This window comes from Eurosta solidaginis, chromosome 2, assembly GCF_040869045.1.
Source record: "Eurosta solidaginis isolate ZX-2024a chromosome 2, ASM4086904v1, whole genome shotgun sequence".
In the NCBI taxonomy this organism is placed as follows: domain Eukaryota; kingdom Metazoa; phylum Arthropoda; class Insecta; order Diptera; family Tephritidae; genus Eurosta; species Eurosta solidaginis.
Window position 1 is genome coordinate 289,117,514 of NC_090320.1, and position 22,097 is coordinate 289,139,610.

Consider the following 22,097-nt stretch of genomic DNA (forward strand, 5'->3'; position numbering starts at 1 on the left):
GCGATTGAATTAGTTAACGGCGCGTTCGAAAGTTCAGTGTAGAATTTTTTAAAGCGTTCCTAATTGGTTCAGTCCTAGGTGGTTCTGAAATAGTCGCAAACTTTGCATTAATTAATTTAAATCCATATTGTTCAGACCTCAGCGCTGTTGTTACAAGTGTGGCTACCCACTCTCCCGATATGCATCCGATTATCACCAGTTCGGAGGTAGTTATTAAGGGCCGTTTTACTATCACCTGTTAAGCTAGATTTCATCTGCAGGATAGCTACCTATCAGATAGATTCATTTGACACTTATGTTTTCACAACGGTGACTAACCAAAGGTTAAATCGATTAATTTGACAATTTTGTAGAACAAACCGTCTTTTGTGTATACACGAAAATTGACCGAACAGCTTACTTGTTTTACACTGTGTTAGGAAATGCACATAACAGAGACGCGAGTATGTAAAATGGAAATTTCTTTATCTTAGAAAAAAGTGACGGACCTAACCCTATTGCGAAACTGTCGCTCTGCGTGATTGTCTCTCATTTTTTCTGAAGAGTATATACAATGTTATCCGAACTTAGGCTACTTACTGTTTTTGTTTCTATACCTTTCATGAACATGAAATGGTATATTAACTTTGGTCCGATGTTTGTAACGTTGAGAAATGTAGAAGACAGACTCACCATTAAGTATACCGAATTGATCAGGGCGACGAACAGAGTTGATATAGACATGTCCGTCCGTCTGTCTGTTTGAACGCAAACTAGTCCCTCAAATTTTGAGATATCTCAATGAAATTTGGCACAAGGATGTATTTTTGTATTATATTAGAAATTTGTTGGGTCCGGTAGGATAGGACCACTATAACATATATCTCCCGATCGTTCAGATAAGACTATTTTGGTCATTCCTGCCGCAATTAGAAAGTATAAACGTGGAACTCAGTGATATATATTCCAATATATCATAGAAGATATCCTGAAAAAATCACTTTGATCGGAGCTATATATAGTTATATCCCATACAACCGATCGTTCAGATAGAAAGATTTTTGGCCATTTCTCCCTTAATTTAGAAAGTATAAACGTAAAACTCGGTGATATATATTTTAATATATCACAGAAGATTTTCTGAAAAAATCACTTTGATCGGAGCTTTATATAGTATATATCCCATACAACCGATCGTTCAGATAGAAAGATTTTTGGCAATTTCTCCCTTAATTTCCAATATAAAACGTTAAACTTGCTGATATTTATTCTAATATATCATAGAAGATTTCATGAAAAAATAATTTCGATCGGAGCTATATATAATATATATCCCATACAACCGATCGTTCAGATAAAAAGATTTTTAGCCATTTCTCTCTTAATTACCAATATAAAAACGTGAAACTTGGTGATATATATTCTAATATATCATAGAAAATTTCCTGTAAAAATCATTTCGATCGGAGCTATATATAATATATATCCCATACAACCGATCATTCAGATAAGATGGTTTTTTGCCATTTTTTATTTTATATTAATCTTAAAAATCGTTTAAGTATGTACATCTGTCCACTATATATTTCTTACCTTATACATCCGATTATTTGGAAATTACGAACCGGATAAGGTTGTTGTTCAGCCCCATTCATGAAGGGTATGAAGTCTTCAGCACAGCCGAAGACAGTGCCGTCCTTACTTGTTTTATTTGGAATGGTATAATGTGTTTTGTGTGTGTGTGGAATTTTCGCTGAAAAAATCGACATAAAGTTCAAGTATAAAAGGTGTGACAAATTTTAATATCACATTGTCAGTTTTATTATCGAAGACGTGATTTTGAATATAATACAAAAAGGAATGCTGGAACAACAGTTTGTTATGTAAGTAACTAAATTAATGTTATCCTTTTAGAAAAAAAATAGTACTGTAAATTAAAGGATATTTTAAGAGTCACATCGATATATTAGTAAAGGACATACTGCTATATGTCCTTTTGGTTTAAATTTAGAGAAATATACACATCCTTTTTTTTGAATTATTCCTGTATTTAAATCACATCTAGAAACAGCTAGTAGAACAGGTCAGCCAAAGTTTTACCAAAAGGACGGGGTTATTTTGTAAGAAAGGTCCTGTTTTTAAATAAGGTTTATCAGTTTTCTTTAAACAAACGTTACGGTAACACTTTGGACTCATTATGTCAATGGATTTCTTCGCCGACCAGCCAGTTCAACCTAACATAATCTAATTGAGCGCGATTTATAATTTGCTGTACTTACTGATAAGCTACTGGCTACATTAAATGCGCTCACACTCAAACTAGTAGCGTTTTCTTTTCTGGCTAAAGTGTTACGCTTTTTGTACGCCACGCAAGGGTTGTTGTTCTATTCTAAAAAACTGGCAACGCCTTTACGGAGTACTTCGTTCTTTTGTGAAAATTGTTGCCTGCTCGCAACGCAAAAGCGTTACACTTTCACCCTGTATAAAATGGCGGTGTGGCAATGGAACTCTGTGAAACTCTCAATTCGCTCTTAAGTTCCACACATACTCTATTAATATGAATGAATATGGTGAGTTGAAATGTTCTTTGTATCCATATATATAAAAATCAAATTCCAAAACGTGGACCCGGGCATCCCATCGATGTGTTTATACAATATGGATATCAAATGAAAGTGCTTTAGTACAGGGTAGTTTTCATACCTATTGGTGACTAGGGTCTCGAGATATATGCCAAAACGTGGACCCGTATACCCCTACAATGTGTGTGTAATATGGATATCAAATGAAAGCTGTTGCTGAGAGCTTTAAAGTAATTTCCATTTTCATATTCGATTTAGTCGCATCAACCTCGCAAAACTGATAAATAAGCATGCGAAGCCGAAATAAAGACATGAATTAATAATACCCACATAATTTTAAAAATATGTACCTCTTATTCGATTTGCCTGAAATTTGGTGGATTAATTTGCCTGTATTAGTATTTACGATCCTTTTTTCCAGGAACTAGACCACAGACGGACTGGAACTGGGATTAGCACTAGGACTGGGACTCGGAATAGGACTGGAACAAAATACATACCACCCTCTATGACTGGCAATAAGGGATGAAGAAGAATGAGAAGAACTTGAGAGAAGAGAAAAGAGGGAAGGAGTAGGAGACTGAGAAAGAGATAGAGTGAGACGAAATAGAGATAGATGAATCGAAAAAAAGGGAGGGAGGAGTGAATAAAAGGATTAAGAAAAATATAAGAGGGGGGATGCAGAATTAGACGGAAAACGCTTATTAAGATGTATGCAGATAGACCAATTTTAGGGCAGAACAACGTCTGCCGCCAGGGCTGAATCTAGAATTTGTTTGTACGATATGGGTATCAAATGAAAGGTATTAATGAGTATTTTAAAAGGGAGTGGGCCATAGTTTTATAGGTGGACGCCTTTTCGAGATATCGCCATAAAGGTGGACAAGGGGTGACTCTAGAATTTGTTTGTACGATATGGGTATCAAATGAAAGGTGTTAATGAGTATTTTAAAAGGGAGTGGGTCTTAGTTTTATAGGTGGACGCCTTTTCGAGATATCGCCATAAAGGTGGACCAGGGGTGACTCTAGAATTTGTTTGTACGATATGGGTATCAAATGAAAGGTGTTAATGAGTATTTTAAAAGAGAGTGGGGCATAGTTCCGTAGGTGGACGCCATTTAGGGATATCGTCATAAAGGTGGACCAGGGGTGACTCTAGAATGCGTTTGTACGATATGCTAGCAAATGAAAGGTGTTAATGAGTATTTTAAAAGGGCGTGGGCTTAGTTCTATAGGTGGACGCCTTTTCGAGATATCGCCATATCGGATTCGATATTTGCTCAAGTTATCGTGTTAAAGGCCGAACGGAAGGACAGACGGCCGACTGTGTATAAAAACTGGGCGTGGCTTCAACCGATTTCGCCCTGTTTCACAGAAAACAGTTATCGTCCTAGAATCTAAGCCTCTACCAAATTTCACAAGGATTGGTAAATTTTTGTTCGACTTATGGAATTAAACGTATCCTAGACAAATTAAATGAAAAAGGGCGGAGCCACGCCCATTTTGAAATTTTCTTTTATTTTTGTATTTTGTTGCAACATATCATTACTGGAGTTGAATGTTGACATAATTTACTTATATACTGGAAAGATATTAACTTTGAATTAAAAAAAAATTTTTTTAAAAAGTGGGCGTGGTCGTTCTCCGATTTTGCTAATTTTTATTAAGCAGACATATAGTAATAAGAGTAACGTTCCTGCCAAATTTCATCATGATAACTTCAAAGACTGCCAAATTACAGCTTGCAAAACTTCTAAATTACCTTCTTTTAAAAGTGGGCTGTGCCACGCCCATTGTTCAAAATTTTACTAGATTTCTATTCTGCGTCATAATTTCAACTCACCTACCAAGTTTCATCCCTTAATCCGTATTTGGTAATGAATTATCGCACTTTTTCGATTTTTTGAAATTTTCGATATCGAAAAAGTGGGCGTGGTTATAGTCCGATATCGTACATTTTAAATAGCGATCTGAGATGAGTACCCAGGAACCTACATACCAAATTTCATTAAGATACCTCAATATTTACTCAAGTTATCGTGTTAACGGACAGACGGACGGACGGACGGACATGGCTCAATCGAATTTTTTTTCGATACTGATGATTTTGATATATGGAAGTCTATATCTATCTCGATTCCTTTATACCTGTACAACCAACCGTTATCCAATCAAAGTTAATATACTCTGTGAGCTCTGCTCAACTGAGTATAAAAAACGAGGGGATCGATTCGGCCACGTTATCAAATCGGTTGTTAATTTCTTGCACGAAAGAAAATGCTGGCAGAGTCTTAACTTTATTTCTAAGTATTTTCAACAGACAACAGAAATATCAGTACTATTGTGAAAGTAGTATATTTTCTCTGTTTTAATATATGAGTCGACACATATCAAAAGTGTCTAACTCTACAGATGACATTCTTTGTATTCGTGTATTATACATTAGTCAATCAAATCAAAAGTTTTAAATAAAAAAAAATGTGACTTAGGCAATAAGATTTGGAAATTAAATTAAATCTTCATATTTTTTTCAATATATGTATGTACACGCTACGTTTTCACCAAAACCATGTCTAAAATAAGTAAGGAAGGCTAAGGTCGGGTGTAACCGAGAGCTATGGAGACAAAATAAGGGAAAATCACCATGTAGGAAAATGAACCTAGGGAAACCCTGGAATGTGTTTGTATGACATGTGTATCAAATGGAAGGTATTACAGAGTACTTTAAAAGGCAGTGAGCCATAGTTCTATGGGTGGACGCCATTTCGGGAAATGGCCATAAAGGTGGACCAGGGGTGACTCTAGAATTTGTTTGTACGATATGGGTATCAAATGAAAGGTGTTAATGAGTATTTTAAAAGCTAGTGGGTCTTAGTTCTATAGGTGGACGCCATTTCGGGATATGGCCATAAGGGTGGACCAGGGCTTACTCTAGAATTTGTTTGTACGATATGGGTATCAAATGAAAGGTATTAATGAGTATTTTAAAAGGGAGTGGGCCATAGTTTTATAGGTGGACGCCTTTTCGAGATATCGCCATAAAGGTGGACAAGGGGTGACTCTAGAATTTGTTTGTACGATATGGGTATCAAATGAAAGGTGTTAATGAGTATTTTAAAAGGGAGTGGGTCTTAGTTTTATAGGTGGACGCCTTTTCGAGATATCGCCATAAAGGTGGACCAGGGGTGACTCTAGAATTTGTTTGTACGATATGGGTATCAAATGAAAGGTGTTAATGAGTATTTTAAAAGGGAGTGGGTCTTAGTTGTATAGGTGGACGCCATTTCAGGATATGGCCATTAAGGTGGAACAGGGCTGACTCTAGACTTTGTTTGTACGATATGGGTATCAAATGAAAGGTATTAATGAGTATTTTAAAAGGGAGTGGGCCATAGTTTTATAGGTGGACGCCTTTTCGAGATATCGCCATAAAGGTGGACCAGGGGTGACTCTAGAATTTGTTTGTACGATATGGATCTCAAATGAAAGGTGTTAATAAGTATTTTAAAAGGGAGTGGGTCTTAGTTTTATAGGTGGACGCCTTTTCGAGATATCGCCATAAAGGTGGACCAGGGGTGACTCTAGAATTTGTTTGTACGATATGCTAGCAAATGAAAGGTGTTAATGAGTATTTTAAAAGGGCGTGGGCTTAGTTCTATAGGTGGACGCCTTTTCGAGATATCGCCATAGAGGTGCACCGGGGGTGACTCTAGAATTTGTTTGTACGATATGGGTATCAAATTATAGGTATTAATGAGGGTTTTAAAAGGGAGTGGTCCTTAGTTGTATATGCGAAGGTGTTTTCGAGATATCGACCAAAATGTGGACCAGGGTGACCCAGAACATCATCTGTCGGGTACCGCTAATTTATTTATATATGTCATACCACGAACAGTATTCCTGCCAAGATTCCAAGGGCGTTTGATTTCGCCCTGCAGAACTTTTGTCATTTTCTTCTACTTAATATGGTAGGTGTCACACCCATTTTATAAAGTTTTTTCTAAAGTTATATTTTGCGTCAATAAACCAATCCAATTACCATATTTCATCTCTTTTTTCATATTAGGTATAGAATTATGGCATTTTTTCATTTTTTGTAATTTTCGATATTGAAAAAGTGGGCGTGGTCATTGTCGAATTTCGGATATTTTTTATACCAAGATAAAGTGAGTTCAGATAAGTACGTGAACAAAGTTTAGTAAAGATATGTCGTGTGTTGCTCAAGTTATCGTGTTAACGGCCGAGCGGAAGGACAGACGGACGACTGTGTATAAAAATGGGGCGTGGCTTCAACCGATTTCGCCCGTTTTCACAGAAAAGAGTTAACGTCATAAAATCTATGCCCCTTCCAAATTTCAAAAGGATTCGTAAATTTTTGTTCGGTTTATTGCATTAAAAGTATTCTAGACGAATTAAATGAAAAAGGGCGGAGCCAACCCCATTTTGAAATTTTCATTTAGTTTTGTATTTTGTTGCATGGTGCATTACTGGAATTGAATGTTGACATAATTTACTTATATACTGTAAAGATATTCAATTGTTTTGTTAAAATTTGACTTTAAAAAATTTTTTTTTTAAAGTGGGCGTGTTCGTAATCCCATTTTGCAAATTTTTCCTTAGCACACATATAGGAGTAACGTTCCTGCCAAATGTCATCATGATATCTTCAACGACTGCCAAATTACAGCTTGCAAAACTTTGAAATTACCTTCTTTAAAAAGTGGGCGGTGCCACGCCTATTGCACAAACTTTTACTAGTTTTCTATTCTGCGTCATAAGCTCAACCCACCTACAAAGTTTCATCGCTTTAGCCGTCTTTGGTAATGAATTATCGCACTTTTTCTGTTTTTCGAAATTTTCGATATCGAAAAAGTGGTCGTGGTTATTGTCCGATTTCGTTCATTTTAAATAGCTTCCTGAGATAAATACCCAGAAACCTACATACCAAATTTTATCAAGATACCTCAAAATTTACTCAAGTTATCGTGTTTACGGACGGACGGACGGACGGACATGGCTAAATGAATTTCTTTTTTTGCCCAGATCATTTTGATATATAGAAGTCTATATCTATCTCGATTAGTTTATGCCGTTACGGATTACCGTTATGCGAACAAAGTTAATATACTCTGTGAGCTCTGCTCAGCTGAGTATAAAAATGGAGGGAAGTATAGAGGAAAGACGCGTTTTACCCTTTGTATCAGTAAACCGAAAAAAATAAATTTCCGTCAAAGATATTTTGCGTTAAACCGTTGACAAACACAAATTTTGGGTTCGGTGGAAATGTAGTTTTAGCCCTTAATTAAACAAATGTTGAAAGTAAAAATATTTTTTTTTGTTTAGTAAATCAAATAGCCTGTTAGATCAAAATGACTACAAAGTGGCAATTAAATTGACTATTCAGTGAAAACGGAAACTGCCCAAAGCTATAGAAAATATGGCATTAAAACTTTATTTTGCCAACACCAATTCAATGGCAATTTTCGTTTGCCAAATGAAGTCACATCATTTTATAATTCACAGCATTTGAAACAAAGGGAAACAGGTAACGAATTTACGCAGTAAGCTTAAGTTTAATAACTTTTTTACGTATATTTATTCTTTTGATGTTTTCTTTTTGTTTGACACACATGTAGTTTCTGAGGACAAATCAAGATTTTCTCACCTTTTTAAGGAATACGTTTTACATTGGGTAGATGCTGTTAAGACACATAAAGCTGGTCGCGCTAGTGGTGGGTGTCTATTTGGTTACAAAAGGTGTTTAAAATCTTTTTGCAAAATACAGTTTCTTAGCGTCTCTGATTGTGTAGGACTTTCTGTCAATCTCCATGAGAATACATGGGTTATCCCCCAGTACCTGAATTGTAACAAGTGGTGTGATGATTTTATACGTTTGGAAAATTTACTAATTAGCCAAAATCCGACCTCGTTTTATATTCTTGGTGATTTAAACGCGAGAGTAGGTAAATTACAAGATATAGGCATAAACTTAGTGTCTGGGATGCCTGGGGTTTCGAAAAGTAGAAAGTCAAAAGACGTGGTCATTGATGCAAAAGGTAAAAGAGTTCTGGGTTTAGTCGAAGATTTTGGCGGGATTATCTTAAATGGAAGGCTAGCTGGTGATGTGACTGGTGAATTTACGTTTTGCGGTGTTGTTGGTAATTCGGTTACAGTTTACGCCATATGCTTTTTCGATCTTCTCTCGGCAGTTAAAAATTTTTCAGTGGATTAAAAAGAATTTTCAAATCATATGCTGCTTTGCATTCATTTCGAGGGTTCCGTGAAGGAAAGTAATACTCCCGTAAACTTATATCCCGCGAACATATCGTGGAAGTAGATGCATGCACAAAGGTATCCCAGTCTTATCAGCTCAATGCCCATGTGTGATTTTGCTAATACAGATGATGAAATTGACGTTATGTTATATACTTTGACAAATAAGATAAAAACTGCTGCAGCAGATTGTTACAAGAAATCCAACTTTACTCAGGAGCAGGTGTGGTTTGACAGATAATGTTTTAAGGCGCGCAAAAAGATGTTGAAACACTTAGATGAGCTTAGTTCAAGTGGTACTGATGAGGCTCGTGGGTTATATATTGCACTACGTTCTAGTTATTTCAAGCTCTGCGCTAAGAAAAAGTTAGAATATAATTGTAAGGAAATTGACTTATTAAATACTGTCCGAAACTCGGGAGACTGGTGGGTTGCTAACTCGTTAAAAAATCGTCCTCCCAGTGTAACAGGCAATTTAGCGTTGAGTGATTTTATTTTAAGATTCCGTTGTCGGATACAAATGAAGTTCCTTGCATGCAGTGGGCGTTGCCTTTGATGATCGACCCTTTTCTCGATGCTCCTTTTGAACCCTGTGAGCTGCAGCTGTTTCTCAAAGGTTTAAAAGACAACAAGGCTCCCGGTCAAGATCGTATCTGTTATGAGTTTTACAAGTACGCACCAGTGTGTCTCTTAACTGAGCTTCTTGCTTTGTTCAACATAATATTTTTAAAGAAACAAATTCCTCAATCGTTTCGTAACTCTATCATAGTTGCCCTTTTCAAAAAGGGTGATCCCGATCTTCCATCCAATTACAGGGGGCCATCACTGCTTGATTCAATATACAAAATTTTCGCTGGTTTGTTTCTGAGCCGCATCAATGTTTGGATTGATTGTAACAATATAATTTCTGAATTCCAGGCGGGTTCCCGTAAATGCTATTCTACAATGGGCAATTTGTTTAAATTAACTAGTATAGTTCAGTTGAACTTTGGTGCGAAGAAGAAAACTTTCGCCTTTTTGTTGAGTTTTCATATGCTTTTGACACAGTTCCACGGAATATGCCTTTCTATAAGTTAGCACAGCTCGGCCTCTCCAAGCACATTATAGAAGTTTTGCGCTCCATTTATGAGGAAACAGGCAGTCAGGTATGGATGAATGGAGTGTTTTCAGATCCGTTTACTGTTTATCACGGTGTACGGCAAGGTTGTTTGCTGAGTCCAACTCTGTTTCCATTATACATCAACGATTTAAATAGTCTCTCCGGCGGTGTAAAGGTTTCTGACACAACAGTAAAAGTTCTTATGAACGCCGAAGATATCGTTCTTTTAGCTGACTCTGCCACTGTCTTACAGAAAATGATAAATGAGTTTTACATGTATAGTACGCAGTGGGGGTTTGAGAGTTAACCTGACCAAATCTAAAATGTTAGTGTTCAGGGAATGTAGCAGGTGTCCTTCTTTTCGTTGGACTTATGGTAGCGAGTTTATAGAGATTGTAAATTACTACAAGTATCTTGAATTACAAACTATCCCTTACAAAGCACCTCGAGGCAAAACTAACTGAGGTTAAAATAGCAATAAATGCTACCTGGTCAAAATACATAAATAACCCTCGCATTTGTATCTCAGATAAGATGAAAATTTTCGAGGCAGCATGTAGGTCCATTATGTTTTATGGTGCGCAAGTCTGTGCCGTTGATAAGTTTGAATACGTAGAGAAACTTCTTCGCTAAGTACTAAGACATTTTTTTTAATTCAGGAGAGGCTTTAATTGTTCCATGTGCAATTTTTAAGCCGAATTTCAAAAGCAAAGAATATTTATAATAATCGTAGTGGCACTGATGAAGGTTCATCTTCAAAAAGTCCTGCAACAATACCACCAACTCTGTATCAAAGTCCAGATTATTTAAACGACTTGGATATCGGTACCGTGAATAATGATTTTTTGCGATCAGAAGAAGTCAACTTAATAATTCGTCGAGGTCATCAAAAGTGTCCTGTTATTTTTCCACGTGATTGTCATGACGAGGCATTTCCTACCTCGTTGTTAAACAGAATCTTGCCAAATGGAGAGAAAGTGGAGCGTGACTGGCTAGTGTGGAGTGCCAGTAGCAATGTTTTTATTGCCTACCATGTCGTTTATTAAGCACCAATACTTTAAATCGACCTAAAATTTGTTCTGCGGATATTCGAAATTCCAGGTATGGAAGAGGCTATACGATAAACTGCCATCACACGAAAATACTCAAGATCACATTAAATGTAATATTCAATGGCGATCTTTACAAAATCTAATTCAAAAGAAGGCTACAATTGATACACTTACCAATGACCAGCTAATCACTGAAACTCAAAAGTGGAAAGAAATTTTATATAGAATTTTGGACACTATTTTATTTTTGGGTGAAAGAGGCCTAGCTTTCAAAAGCGGAAGTATATATCTTGGTGAACGAAACAATGGACATTTTTGGGCATCTAAGATCTCAAACCATTATGATATGATACTTAGAGTTCATTTGGAGAAAGTTAGGATTTCACAACAGCAGCACAAACGTTTACAAGTTCACTATCTTTATTCAGAGATTCAGAACGAGTTTATAGAAGTTTGTACAAAGCACGTGAGGGAAACTATATTAGATCAACGCAAGAAAGCCAAGTATTTTGCTATTATCGTTGATACTACGCCCGATGCTAGTCACGTTGAACAGACTACGTTCATTTTGCGCTACCTCCATTTCATTTCGAAAGCAACAAATTTTACAATTCAAAACGGTTTTTGGCTTTCGTCAATTGCAACCAAAAAACCATACTTGATTGAAGATTGTCGTGCAAAAGGGTACGATAACGGCGCGAATATGAAAGGAGCTTACAATGGAGCACTACGTCACATTCTCGACAAAAACTCGAATGCTGATTACTCGCCTTGTGCAACCCACAGTCTCAATTTATGTGGTGTTGATGCTGCAGAATGTTGTACGGCTGCAATTACTTTCTTCGGAGTTGTACAAAAATGTTTTACTATTTTCAGCAGCACTCAACAACGATGGGACATCATCAAAAAAAATGTACCGAGCTCTCTTCATAGTCTTTAAGCCAAAAGCCAAATTTGACTGCGCAAGCATACGGCGATGTTACCGGCATTCTCAAGTACATCAACAAGTATGTATCTTGCTGTCCTCAATTTGGTTCAAAATACTGACTACCATTAATGAAAGAAACCTGGTCCTCCAAGCTAGAGACCCCACCATAGATGTTGGGGTCCGACATCTAGATGCCTTATTATCTGATATGAAGTTGATCAGGAACCAATGGGAAACAATTTTAAACGAACGCAAAACAGTTGCTATTCAATTGAATATCTCGCCATAGTTTCCGGACATCCGAAAGAGAAAACCCAAAAAACGTTCTGAAGATAATTTAAATAAGATGATTACGGATGATTGAGAGTCTGATTTTAAAAACAATACATTCCTGGTGATCGTTGATTCGGTAGTCACTGGCATTACTGAACGATTTGCAGCTATGAGAAATTTGAGCGAGACGTTTTCCTTTTTGTGGCAATTTGAAGACATGGATGAAATTACGGTTCGGGCGAGCGTAGCAAAATTGGACGAAAAATACAAGTCGGACATTTCTCAAAGCTTAGAATGCGAAATAATTAACTTGAAACACATTTACGAAGCAAATTTTGATAAAAGTTAGTCACCATTGGAATTGCTAAATGCTATCTATGTTCAAAATCTGTATACAATTTTCCCCAACATTTGTGTTGCTTTACGTATATTTTCACTATACCTGTCACTGTAGCTAGTACAGAACGTCCCTTCAGCGTACTTTCAAAACTCAAAAATTTTCATAGATCGTGTTCATCTCAAGAGCGAGTTTCAGAACTTGCCACGCTTTGTGTTGAATCCGTTTTGGCAAGATAGTTAAATTTTGATATTATTATAAAAAAATTTGCAGCGAAAAAAGCAAGTAAAGCCACTCTTTGATCTCCGAACTTTCTATATTGAATAATTAAAATTTATAATCATCATTTATTTATCAGAAATGTATTAAAATTTTACCAAATAACTAGAAAAGATTATTTGAAATAATAGGTGGCTGTTAAAAGAGAATTTTTTTATTTCTACGTTATAATAAAATAGTATAAATCGTAAATATTCCCCTACTTCAAAGCAAATTTGCAGCTAGCCTGTAATCAGCATGGCTTTAGAAAACTCCATAGCACCACCAACGCGCTAAACGCCATTATCACCCATATGAATTGCGATTTAAATCAAAACCGCCACCATGGAACAGTACAGCTTTGCAACAGAATAAACGCCTACCTCCCCGATCTCTCCAGATTTTCGCCTCGCGAAACCTGGCATTATCACCGACTAAATCCTCCGCGAGCTTACTTACAACATGGGCGTCCCAAATGTCGACCATTTTGAACATCCACGTCGATTGGCACCCCGCTGCCGACTGTCCAACATTTAATTTGTCTAGAATACTTTTAATGCCATAAGTTGAACAAAAATTAACCAATCCTTGTGTTCGGTGATAATGGGCGAAATCGGTTGAAGCCACGCCCAGTTTTTATACATAGTCGGCCGCCTGTCCTTCCGCTCAGCCCTTAACACGATAACTTGAGCAAAAATCGATTTATCTTTACTAAACTTAGTTCACGTACTTATATGAACTCACTTTATCAAGATATAAAAAATGGCCGAAATCCGACTATGACCACGCCTACTTGTTCGATATCGAAAATTACGAAAAATTAAAAAAAATGCCATAATTCTATACCAAATATGAAAAAAAGGGATGAACATTGTAATTTGATTGGTGTGACACCTTCCATATTAAGTAGAATAAAATGAAAAAGTTCTGCAGGGCGAAATCAAAAGCCCTTGGAATCTCGGAAGGAATACTGTTCATGGTATTATATATATAAATAAATTAGCGGTAGCCGACAGATGATGTTCTGGGTCACCCTGGTCCACATTTTGGTCGATATCTCGAAAACGCCTTCACGTATACAACTAAGGGTCACTTCCTTTTAAAACCCTCATTAATACCTTTAATTTGATACCCATATCATACAAACAAATTCTAGAGTCACCCCTGGTCTACCTTTATGGCGATATCCCGAAATAGCGCCCACCTATAGAACTAAGGCCCACTAACTTTTAAAATGCTATTTAATACTTTCCATTTGAAACCCATGTCATACAAACACATTCCATAGTTACCCTAGGTTCATTTTCCTACATGGTGATTTTCCCTTATTTTGTCTCCAAAGCTCTCAGCTGTGTATGTAATGTTCGGTTACACCCGAACTAAGCCTTCCTTACTTGTTTTTGTTAGAAGTTTATGGAAGTCTAGCGGAAAGTCCAACACAACCGCCGAAACAAAATAGGAAAATAAAATAAATAAAAATAACATAAAATAAAGGCCAAATAATATAAAAAATATATTAAAAAAAATAATAATCAAATAAAATAAAAAATTTAATTAAGGTAACTTATTTTGTTTTGTTGATTTTCCGACAGGGTGGATAAATGATGTATATTGGAACTATTTTCCGTCATCCCTTGTCAAATTTGGTTTCGAGAAAAGCCGGTTTCGGCGTTGTGCCATCATCAGTGTCGATGTTAGTTCCGATCTGTTGACTTCGTTTGTCCTGTATTTATAGTTCGTAGGTACATGAGCAGGAATTGCCAAAATTGATGCTTTTGTATATTTAGTTATGTGTATGTGCTGTGTACTCTCATTCAGAAACGAGGGTGGTTACTGATCGAATTTGTGTGGCTGACTGAGGCAGGTAAAAGTCTGTAATTTTAGTAGTTTGACCTTCTTTGTGGGTTTGTTATTTTGGTGCATTAATTATTTTGTGTTTATTTGTTGTTGTACCTGTGAGTTATTTTGTTTCTTTTAAACAAGTTTTAAAGGTTCGAATATCGTTTCAGAAATTGTGTTTATATGTTAATTTATTATTCCACCGTCGAATGTTTTCTGTTTGTAGATTTCCATGTTTTCGAGTACGTCGAGACGTCGCACAGTGGCGCCTCTGCCGTTAAAGCATGGCAAAAATCAAAAAATCTTGATCTATGAAAATATAATACGTGTTTCTAATAGAGAATTTTCCAGGGATTAAGAATATAGAACTGTTTTTTCACAGAAAGTTATAATTTACCAGGTAGAGCCGCTCAAAATTTACCAATTTTCAACATTGGGAAAAATTTGAAATTTTTCTTCTTTTTCGTTGTATTTAAAATGGTTTTGTGAGTAAATAAGGCGGCCGGTTGTCGCTTTCTTGTATAGAAATTTAAGATAATTTAATTTAAGATTGAAACAAAAAAAAAAAAATTGTTTTTTTTTTTTTGTTAATAGTTGGCGGATATACCTGTTTTTCGAAATGCCTATTTTTAGGCCCTTTTTAAAACTTTGATGAAAAAAAAAAAAACGTTAAAATATGTGCTCCGTCAAATTAACAGTAGTTATTTGTGAAATAATCAGTTACCTAAATTCATAAAGTCTACCTGCGTCCAGCTGCAACTTCACTTTTTACATCAAATAAAGTTAAACAACCTTGGGCATAAATACGCGCCTGAGCAGGTATATATAATTCAGTACGGCCGTAAGGTCGTTTTTGTTATTGGAATTTGTTAACAACATAAATTTTTTTAGTTACGAATTGTATACCTGAAATTCATTTTAATAATTTGAGTAGGTATATAAAGTTATCCATCATACAATGCACATTGTCATTCGTCTTTTGGAGATTAAGGAACTAAGTATTCTGTTTACTTAAATAAAATGAATAGTATTTTTAAATATAGTTCACAGTTTAATATTTAGTCAGATACACTCGAAGCCAATTCTAATATGTATCTAGAAAACTTGAAACTGTTTGCGGTGTTTAAATCTACAAAGTCAAGACGGGACTTCGTTGAGGCTATTATGAGAGAATTAGCAAGAGAAATAAGCATTAAAGAAAAGGAAGGCCTGGAAAAAAAAATTGGTTTACAATACATTATGATAGAAAGAAAATGGAAGGACGTCTATCGTAACAATTCAAAATTTCTAAGTAAGCATAAAAAGAGGCTAGCTGACAAAACTTTTTTGGACGAAGAAACGCCTAGCACGTCAATCAATCTAACTAGAGGGAGACCAACAAAACCCATAGAAAAATGTTTTACCTACACAAGGAAAAGGAAGCTGTCTTATAACACAAAAGCTATGGCCACGACTCATCTTTCAGAAGCACTGGCTATTAAATATAAAAAAGACGAAGAAAACGTGAAGTCTCATATAACAGAAGCAGTTGCGGTAGCAAGTCCAGTGCGACTGATGAGGATCAAAAACAGCATTCACACACCACCAAATGCGCTACCTAAGAAATACACTCCCGAAGAAGCTTTGGCGCTGTTTATAGATTTCGGTTTAACGAAGAAAAAGTATATTATATTGCGTAAGTCATTATTGCAACGTAATGCCGATATTTTACCTGGTTACAAAATATTACTCAAGCCAAGAAAGAAGCAGTTCCTCTATGTCCCAAAATAACCGAAGTATTAGTTGAAATTAAGCTACAAAACCTAATGGATCATACGTCTACACTACTCCTTCAAAATTTTGCTGAAGAAAAGTTGAAATCACTGCTAAAGGAGCTAGCATTGATAACTAAGTGGGGCTGTGATGGATCATCAGGACAAAGCGCATATAAACAAAGAATAAATGTAGACGATGAAACAATTACAGATAGTAATATGTTTATGGCTTCTATTGTTCCCTTACGACTAAAAGATGAAGCTTCAGAATATTGGAAAAATCCACGTCCGGCATCAACTATATTGTGCCGCCCGATATTATTTAAATACGAGAAGGAGTCTTCGGAACTCGTAAAAGCTACAGTGAGTGATATAAAAAATCAAATTGCCAAATTAGAACCAACAATAATTGAAATTGAAGAGGGGAATGTCATTACAATAAAGCATGATTTTCCTCTAACAATGGTCGATGGAAAAGTTTTGAACTTAATAACCAATACGACATCTACAAAGAAATGTCCAATTTGTAAGAAGAGCGAAAAGGACTTTGAAAATCTTGATGATTCAATAACTGGCGAACTAAATTATGATTACTGAATATCTCCTTTGCATGCTAAGATAAGATGTATGCAATTTGTATTGAAGCTGGCTTATACACTACCACAACAAGGAGAAGTCTTCGACGACAATACAACATGTAAGGAGAAACAAAACAGGAGACAAAAAATTATTCAGGGTGCATTCTATAAAGAGATTGGCCTTAGAGTTGAATGTCCAAAGTATGGATACGGAAATACAAATGATGGTAACTCCTCAAGAATATTTTTTTAAAACGATGAAGTGACTGCTCGCATAACAGGAGTTGATAGAGATATTGTGAAAAGATTGGGAGTAATTTTAAACTACCATGAACCAAATTTGGAGAATATGCATCTAAAACTACAGAGTTGCTGTATCAAAGGTATCATGAGAAGAAACTTACACCAACGGTACATAAAATTTTAGCACATGGAAAAGATTTAATAGAGTACCAGTGCTTACTATTGGGAGAATTGTCTGAAAAAGTTCAAAAATCTAAGAACAAGGACTAAAAAAGATATAGATGTATGAACACCTGCAAAGTATCACGAGTTAGAAAAAACGAAGACTTTTTCAACATGTTAGCTATCTCTTCTGATCCAGTCATATCATCTATGAGATATGTAAGAACACAAAAAGATCTTACAGATGCGTATAGCTCAGAAATGGTTGCTTTGTTAGATATATGTTCCAGTGACGATGACTATATTAAGATAGAATAAGTTTCTCACTTCTTATCACAACAATGAAAAAGATATTTACTAATCAATTTTGTTACTTTATTGAAAAATAAGATATCTATGTACAAGTTAATTTTTTATTTCAAATAAAAGAATTAATTAATTTAGTAATTTATAAATATATATTTTCGTTATTGCATTTCTCTAAAGTTTATCAAATTTATTTTAAAGCTTAGACATTTAAATTTTTATAGAAATCAATACGTCTATCGAGTTTGGTACAAATTGGTAAAGCGGTTACTAAGATCAAACTTTTTAGCATAAATGGGCAGTGCAACTCCCCTTTCCAAAATTCGTTGGCTGTTTAATCTTTAGCTCAAATAAAATTTCATTAAACCACTTTCAATAACTTTTAGTTATTAATAAAATACATATTTGGCTTGTAAATTAAAAAAAAAAACATGTAAAATTTTACGATGCATTTTGAAGCACCTTGTTATTGTGGCACCAAAAACGGACATTTGAGTTTTATAAGAGTATTGCCATTTAAAAGAAACGATACGTCTATCGATTTTGGTAGTTATTGATTACGTGACTATTTAGATAAAACTTTTTATCATAAGTAGGCAGTGCCACGCTATCTTATCAAAATCATTAGTTTATCTTATTTAATGCTTAAATACGTAATTATAAGAAAAAATCTCATTTAATTTTTTTTATTTTTTACTAAAAACATTTTGTTTTTGCATTTTTCTAAAAATTATCGAATTTGACGAATTTTTTTGAATCACCCTGTATCTGTGACATCCTGAGCATTCACACAATAAAACTTCAAATAATTAGCTTTCATTTGCATTTTAAATTTTTAAAATATCTTCAATGGTTCAAAAGTTATGATTTTTGCAAAGAAAAACCTCAAAAGGCGCCACTGTGCGTCGGCCTTTTGCTTGTATGTGAAGAACACTAATTGTTTTATTGATATTTGCTGGGGGACATTAATTTTCGACCATATGATTCGCGAAGTTAGACTCAGGTATAATGTTTGGATTCCGCGTTTTTTTGTTGTAATCTCTAATGCGGTCTCAGAACCTCGTTCTTATTTGCCGTCCTGTTTGTCCTATGTAACTATGTTGGTATCCGCAGGTAAGCTTGTATACGCCGTGGCTGCTAAACGGATCCTCTGAGTTAGTATTAGTTCTTAATTTACTCCTTAGATTGTTCGATGTTTTGAACGCCGTGTTAATGTTGTATTTTTTAAAGAAGTTTGCCAATTTATGTGTTGCTTATATGTGCTTCAGGTCCTTTTCGAGAAGTTGTGCCTCTTCCTTGGTAATTGCCACTGGTGTGAGGTTAACGAACTAGAAAACAATAAAGAATCTACGGCATAAACTAAAGAAAAACGATACTGTCACAATGAAAGCGGACAAAGGAAATACCACTGTGCTAATAGGGAAAGAGGAATATATAGCCAAAACAGAATTTTGGTCCAAATGAACCCTTCAGCTCCTCCACTGATTGCGCTACCAAAAATCCACAAGCCGGACTAGCCAATGAGGCCCATCATTAATTTTAAATCGGCACCATCTTACAAAACTGTCGATTTTGACTATGGATAGGAATTGATGACTTTGGGCTGGTAGGTGCAGTATTCTGCCACCTTAGTAGGTCGGGGTGAAACCCTATCGAAATGGCTGGTAGGCTAATGCTGCACCTGCCCACGTCCCGTTAAAACCGTGGCGGGCCTCAAGGTACGTTCCGGCTCCGTCGCCGTTAAGTTGGTGGTGTAGGTGCGGTTGAAGATTTTCCCGCTTTGCGTCCGGTCTGGCTCTGAACGCATTACTCATAAGGTAATGCGTCAACCCTCGCGTGGCCTCCCTGCGCAGCATAGATAACCACGGGACCGTTGAAGGGCGACTACACAATCGGCTCCGGATAGCGGCCTTGAGGGGGGACTTCTTAGAATGGACACGAAGACGAAGAAAAAGGAAGGTAGGAGTGACGGCGAAAGTCGTCATGGTGCGGGGGACGCGACAGGTGCGGAGAGTGCTCCGAAGCAGGTCGCCGCCAGCCGGGAAAGCTCCCGGCGGGTCAAAAGGGCCGATCAGACGGATCAGCGCAGGGGTTTGGTTTCAAACCCCGTAGGTACGGGTAGTTCGGTTAGTGGAGGGGTGTCGAAACCGACACCCAATGTAGGCCCATATGGGGCTGTGACAGGGAAAGGCAGAGGTCCGACGAATGCGACGGAGCAGCCCAGTACTAGTAAGGAAGCCCCGTCGCGAGGAGCTTTCCCAACGGGAGCCCTGGGGTCGAAGCCTGCCGGGAAAGGTAGGCGATCGACGCCGCGTAGGAAAGCTCTGGGTGATCGGCGCTTAGCTGAGAAGATCTTGGAGCGCTACGGCGGAAGGGATGCAGCTCAGATGTCTGAGAAGCATTCCCGGACGCTGGAGTGGGCCAGGAGCGTCGTAGCTTGCGACGACCACACACCGGTGTCGAACGATGCGGGTGAGCAGCAGGGTTTGGGGGCTATGAAGCGGCAAAGGTCGGATGAGCGGAATGCCTCAACGACAAAAAGGGCCCGAGGAGGTGGGGACGCAATTTCGTTTAGCGAAATCGCTAAACGTGCAGGCTCCATCACCCTCGGGGTCCTGGATAGGAGTAGGGAGGATGGTGCCATCTCCCGAGAGGAGTGGCCGTGGGTCGCCAGCGCCATATCAGCGGCCTATATGACCGCTGTTATGGAGAGCCCAGGTACGCGGCCATGCTTCGAATACTCGGGGTGGTATCATGGTTTTAGACTGATTACTTGTGCTGACGAGCGGTCGGCCTGTATCTTTAAGAAAATAATTTCCTTGGTAGGGGAGGTCTGGAGGGGGGCCAGACTCGAGGCCGTGGAACGGAGGGATCTCCCCCTTCGACCGAGGGCTCGGGTGTGGTTGCCTGCCGGGCCATCTCAGCCGGAGAAAATACTCGAACTAATGCGTTACTGCAACCCGAACCTTCCGACGCATAACTGGAGGGTCCTCAGAGTAGAGGAGGCTGTTGGGCCACGTCGGCAAGTGCTGATTCTGCTAAACGCAGAGTCCACCGGTCCTCTCTCTGACACGAGGGGAGTTATCTCCTATGGCCTCGAGCGTGTGGTTCTTAAAATCTACCACGCCGATTCCAGGGGGGATGGTTCCTCTCCCACAGAGACTGTTCGGGAGGTGGAGGCGTCCGCAGGGGAGCCAGTACCCATGGTTGTGGATGCTGACTCCGCTAATTTGGACAGCGAAAGCACTGTTGACGTCCCGTCAATAGCGGGATCTGTCATCAGTGCTAGTCGTCTGGATGATAGGGCCGAGGAGGAGCTCCTGGCCTCCGAGGGCGAATCATCGATGGCGGGATCCGTCATCAGTGTAAGTCGTCTGTTGGGGGAGGAGGAGGACCTCCTAGTCTCCGAGGGCGAAGCCGCCAAGGATGGGGTGCAGAAGAAGAAGAGTGGTGTTGATGGAAATCCGTCAAATCAATCTTCAGCATTCTAAGGCGGCTTCCGCAAACTTGTTGCTCTGTCTTGAGAAAGGCGGAGTGGATATTGTCCTTGTCCAGGAGCCGTGGCTGAGTAGTAACGGCGGAAAAATTTCTGGATTAAGGACGGGAAAATTCAACACCTTGGTGCATGGGGAGGCAGGTAGGCCTAGATCCTGTGTGCTTATTAAAAAGGAATTTAAAGCTTTTATTCTCTCTAATTTCAGCAATGCTGACGTAACCACGGTCTGCCTCGAGCGAGGCAGTAGCGAATTGTGGGTGGTCTCAGCGTATATGCCCCATGGGGACGTAACGGGACCACCGCCTGTGATACTGGGCGAAATCACCGCTGAAGCAAGGCGGAGAGGTGTTGGCGTAATCATAGGTGCCGATGCTAATGCACACCATAGCATATGGGGGAGCTCGGATACGAACACCAGAGGTGAGTCTTTATTTACTTTTATTGTAGATGAGGGACTTTGTATATGTAATAGGGGGAATGACCCGACTTTTATTACTGCGGTAAGGGAGGAGGTCTTGGACCTCACCCTGGTTAGCAGAGAACTGGAAGATCGGATATCTGGATGGAGGGTTCTCAACGAGCACTCTTTCTCTGATCACCGATATATTCAGTTCTCGGTGAATGAAGAACGTCCCGGTAAAATATCTTTTAGGAACCCTAAAAGTACCAACTGGGACTTGTATTGTAGGAAGTTGGGAGAGCTATTGCCTGAGGCGCCTATCGCTGGTTCGGACCTGTCCGAATCTGAGATAGACGATCTGGTGGAAAACTTCACCTTGGCAGGCAATAGCGCCTTTCAACAGTCCTACCCACTGAAAACTTACAGGGGGAAGGGCAAGCCGCCCTGGTGGTCTGATTCCCTTGACGACCTAAGAGCGTCCAGTAGGCGGCTCTTTAATAGAGCCAGGAGGAGTAGACTACCCTCGGACTGGGAGCTC

General features: G+C 38.1%; 2 protein-coding genes across 8 annotated transcripts in view; one reads left to right on the plus strand and one right to left on the minus strand.

Annotated features, from left to right (window-relative positions):
- The window catches only part of LOC137241140 (tropomyosin-1-like), an 857,608-nt gene that overhangs the window by 288,599 nt on the left and 546,912 nt on the right, over positions 1-22,097 (minus strand). For all 5 annotated transcript variants that reach the window (XM_067768425.1, XM_067768430.1, XM_067768429.1 and 2 more), the window contains exon 9: positions 1,573-1,732. The gene's annotated coding sequence lies outside the window, so the exon portion shown is untranslated. The remainder of the gene's footprint in view (positions 1-1,572; positions 1,733-22,097) is intronic.
- The window catches only part of LOC137241142 (uncharacterized), an 82,535-nt gene that overhangs the window by 37,571 nt on the left and 22,867 nt on the right, over positions 1-22,097 (plus strand). Inside the window, exon 1 of one of the 3 annotated variants that reach the window (XM_067768433.1) lies at positions 1,797-1,862. The exons of the other annotated variants lie outside the window; for them this stretch is intronic. Within the exon in view, the coding sequence (XP_067624534.1) occupies positions 1,840-1,862 (23 nt within the window). The 5' untranslated portion in view covers positions 1,797-1,839. Of the gene's footprint in view, positions 1-1,796; positions 1,863-22,097 lie in introns of those variants that run through there. 3 annotated transcript variants of the gene reach the window in all.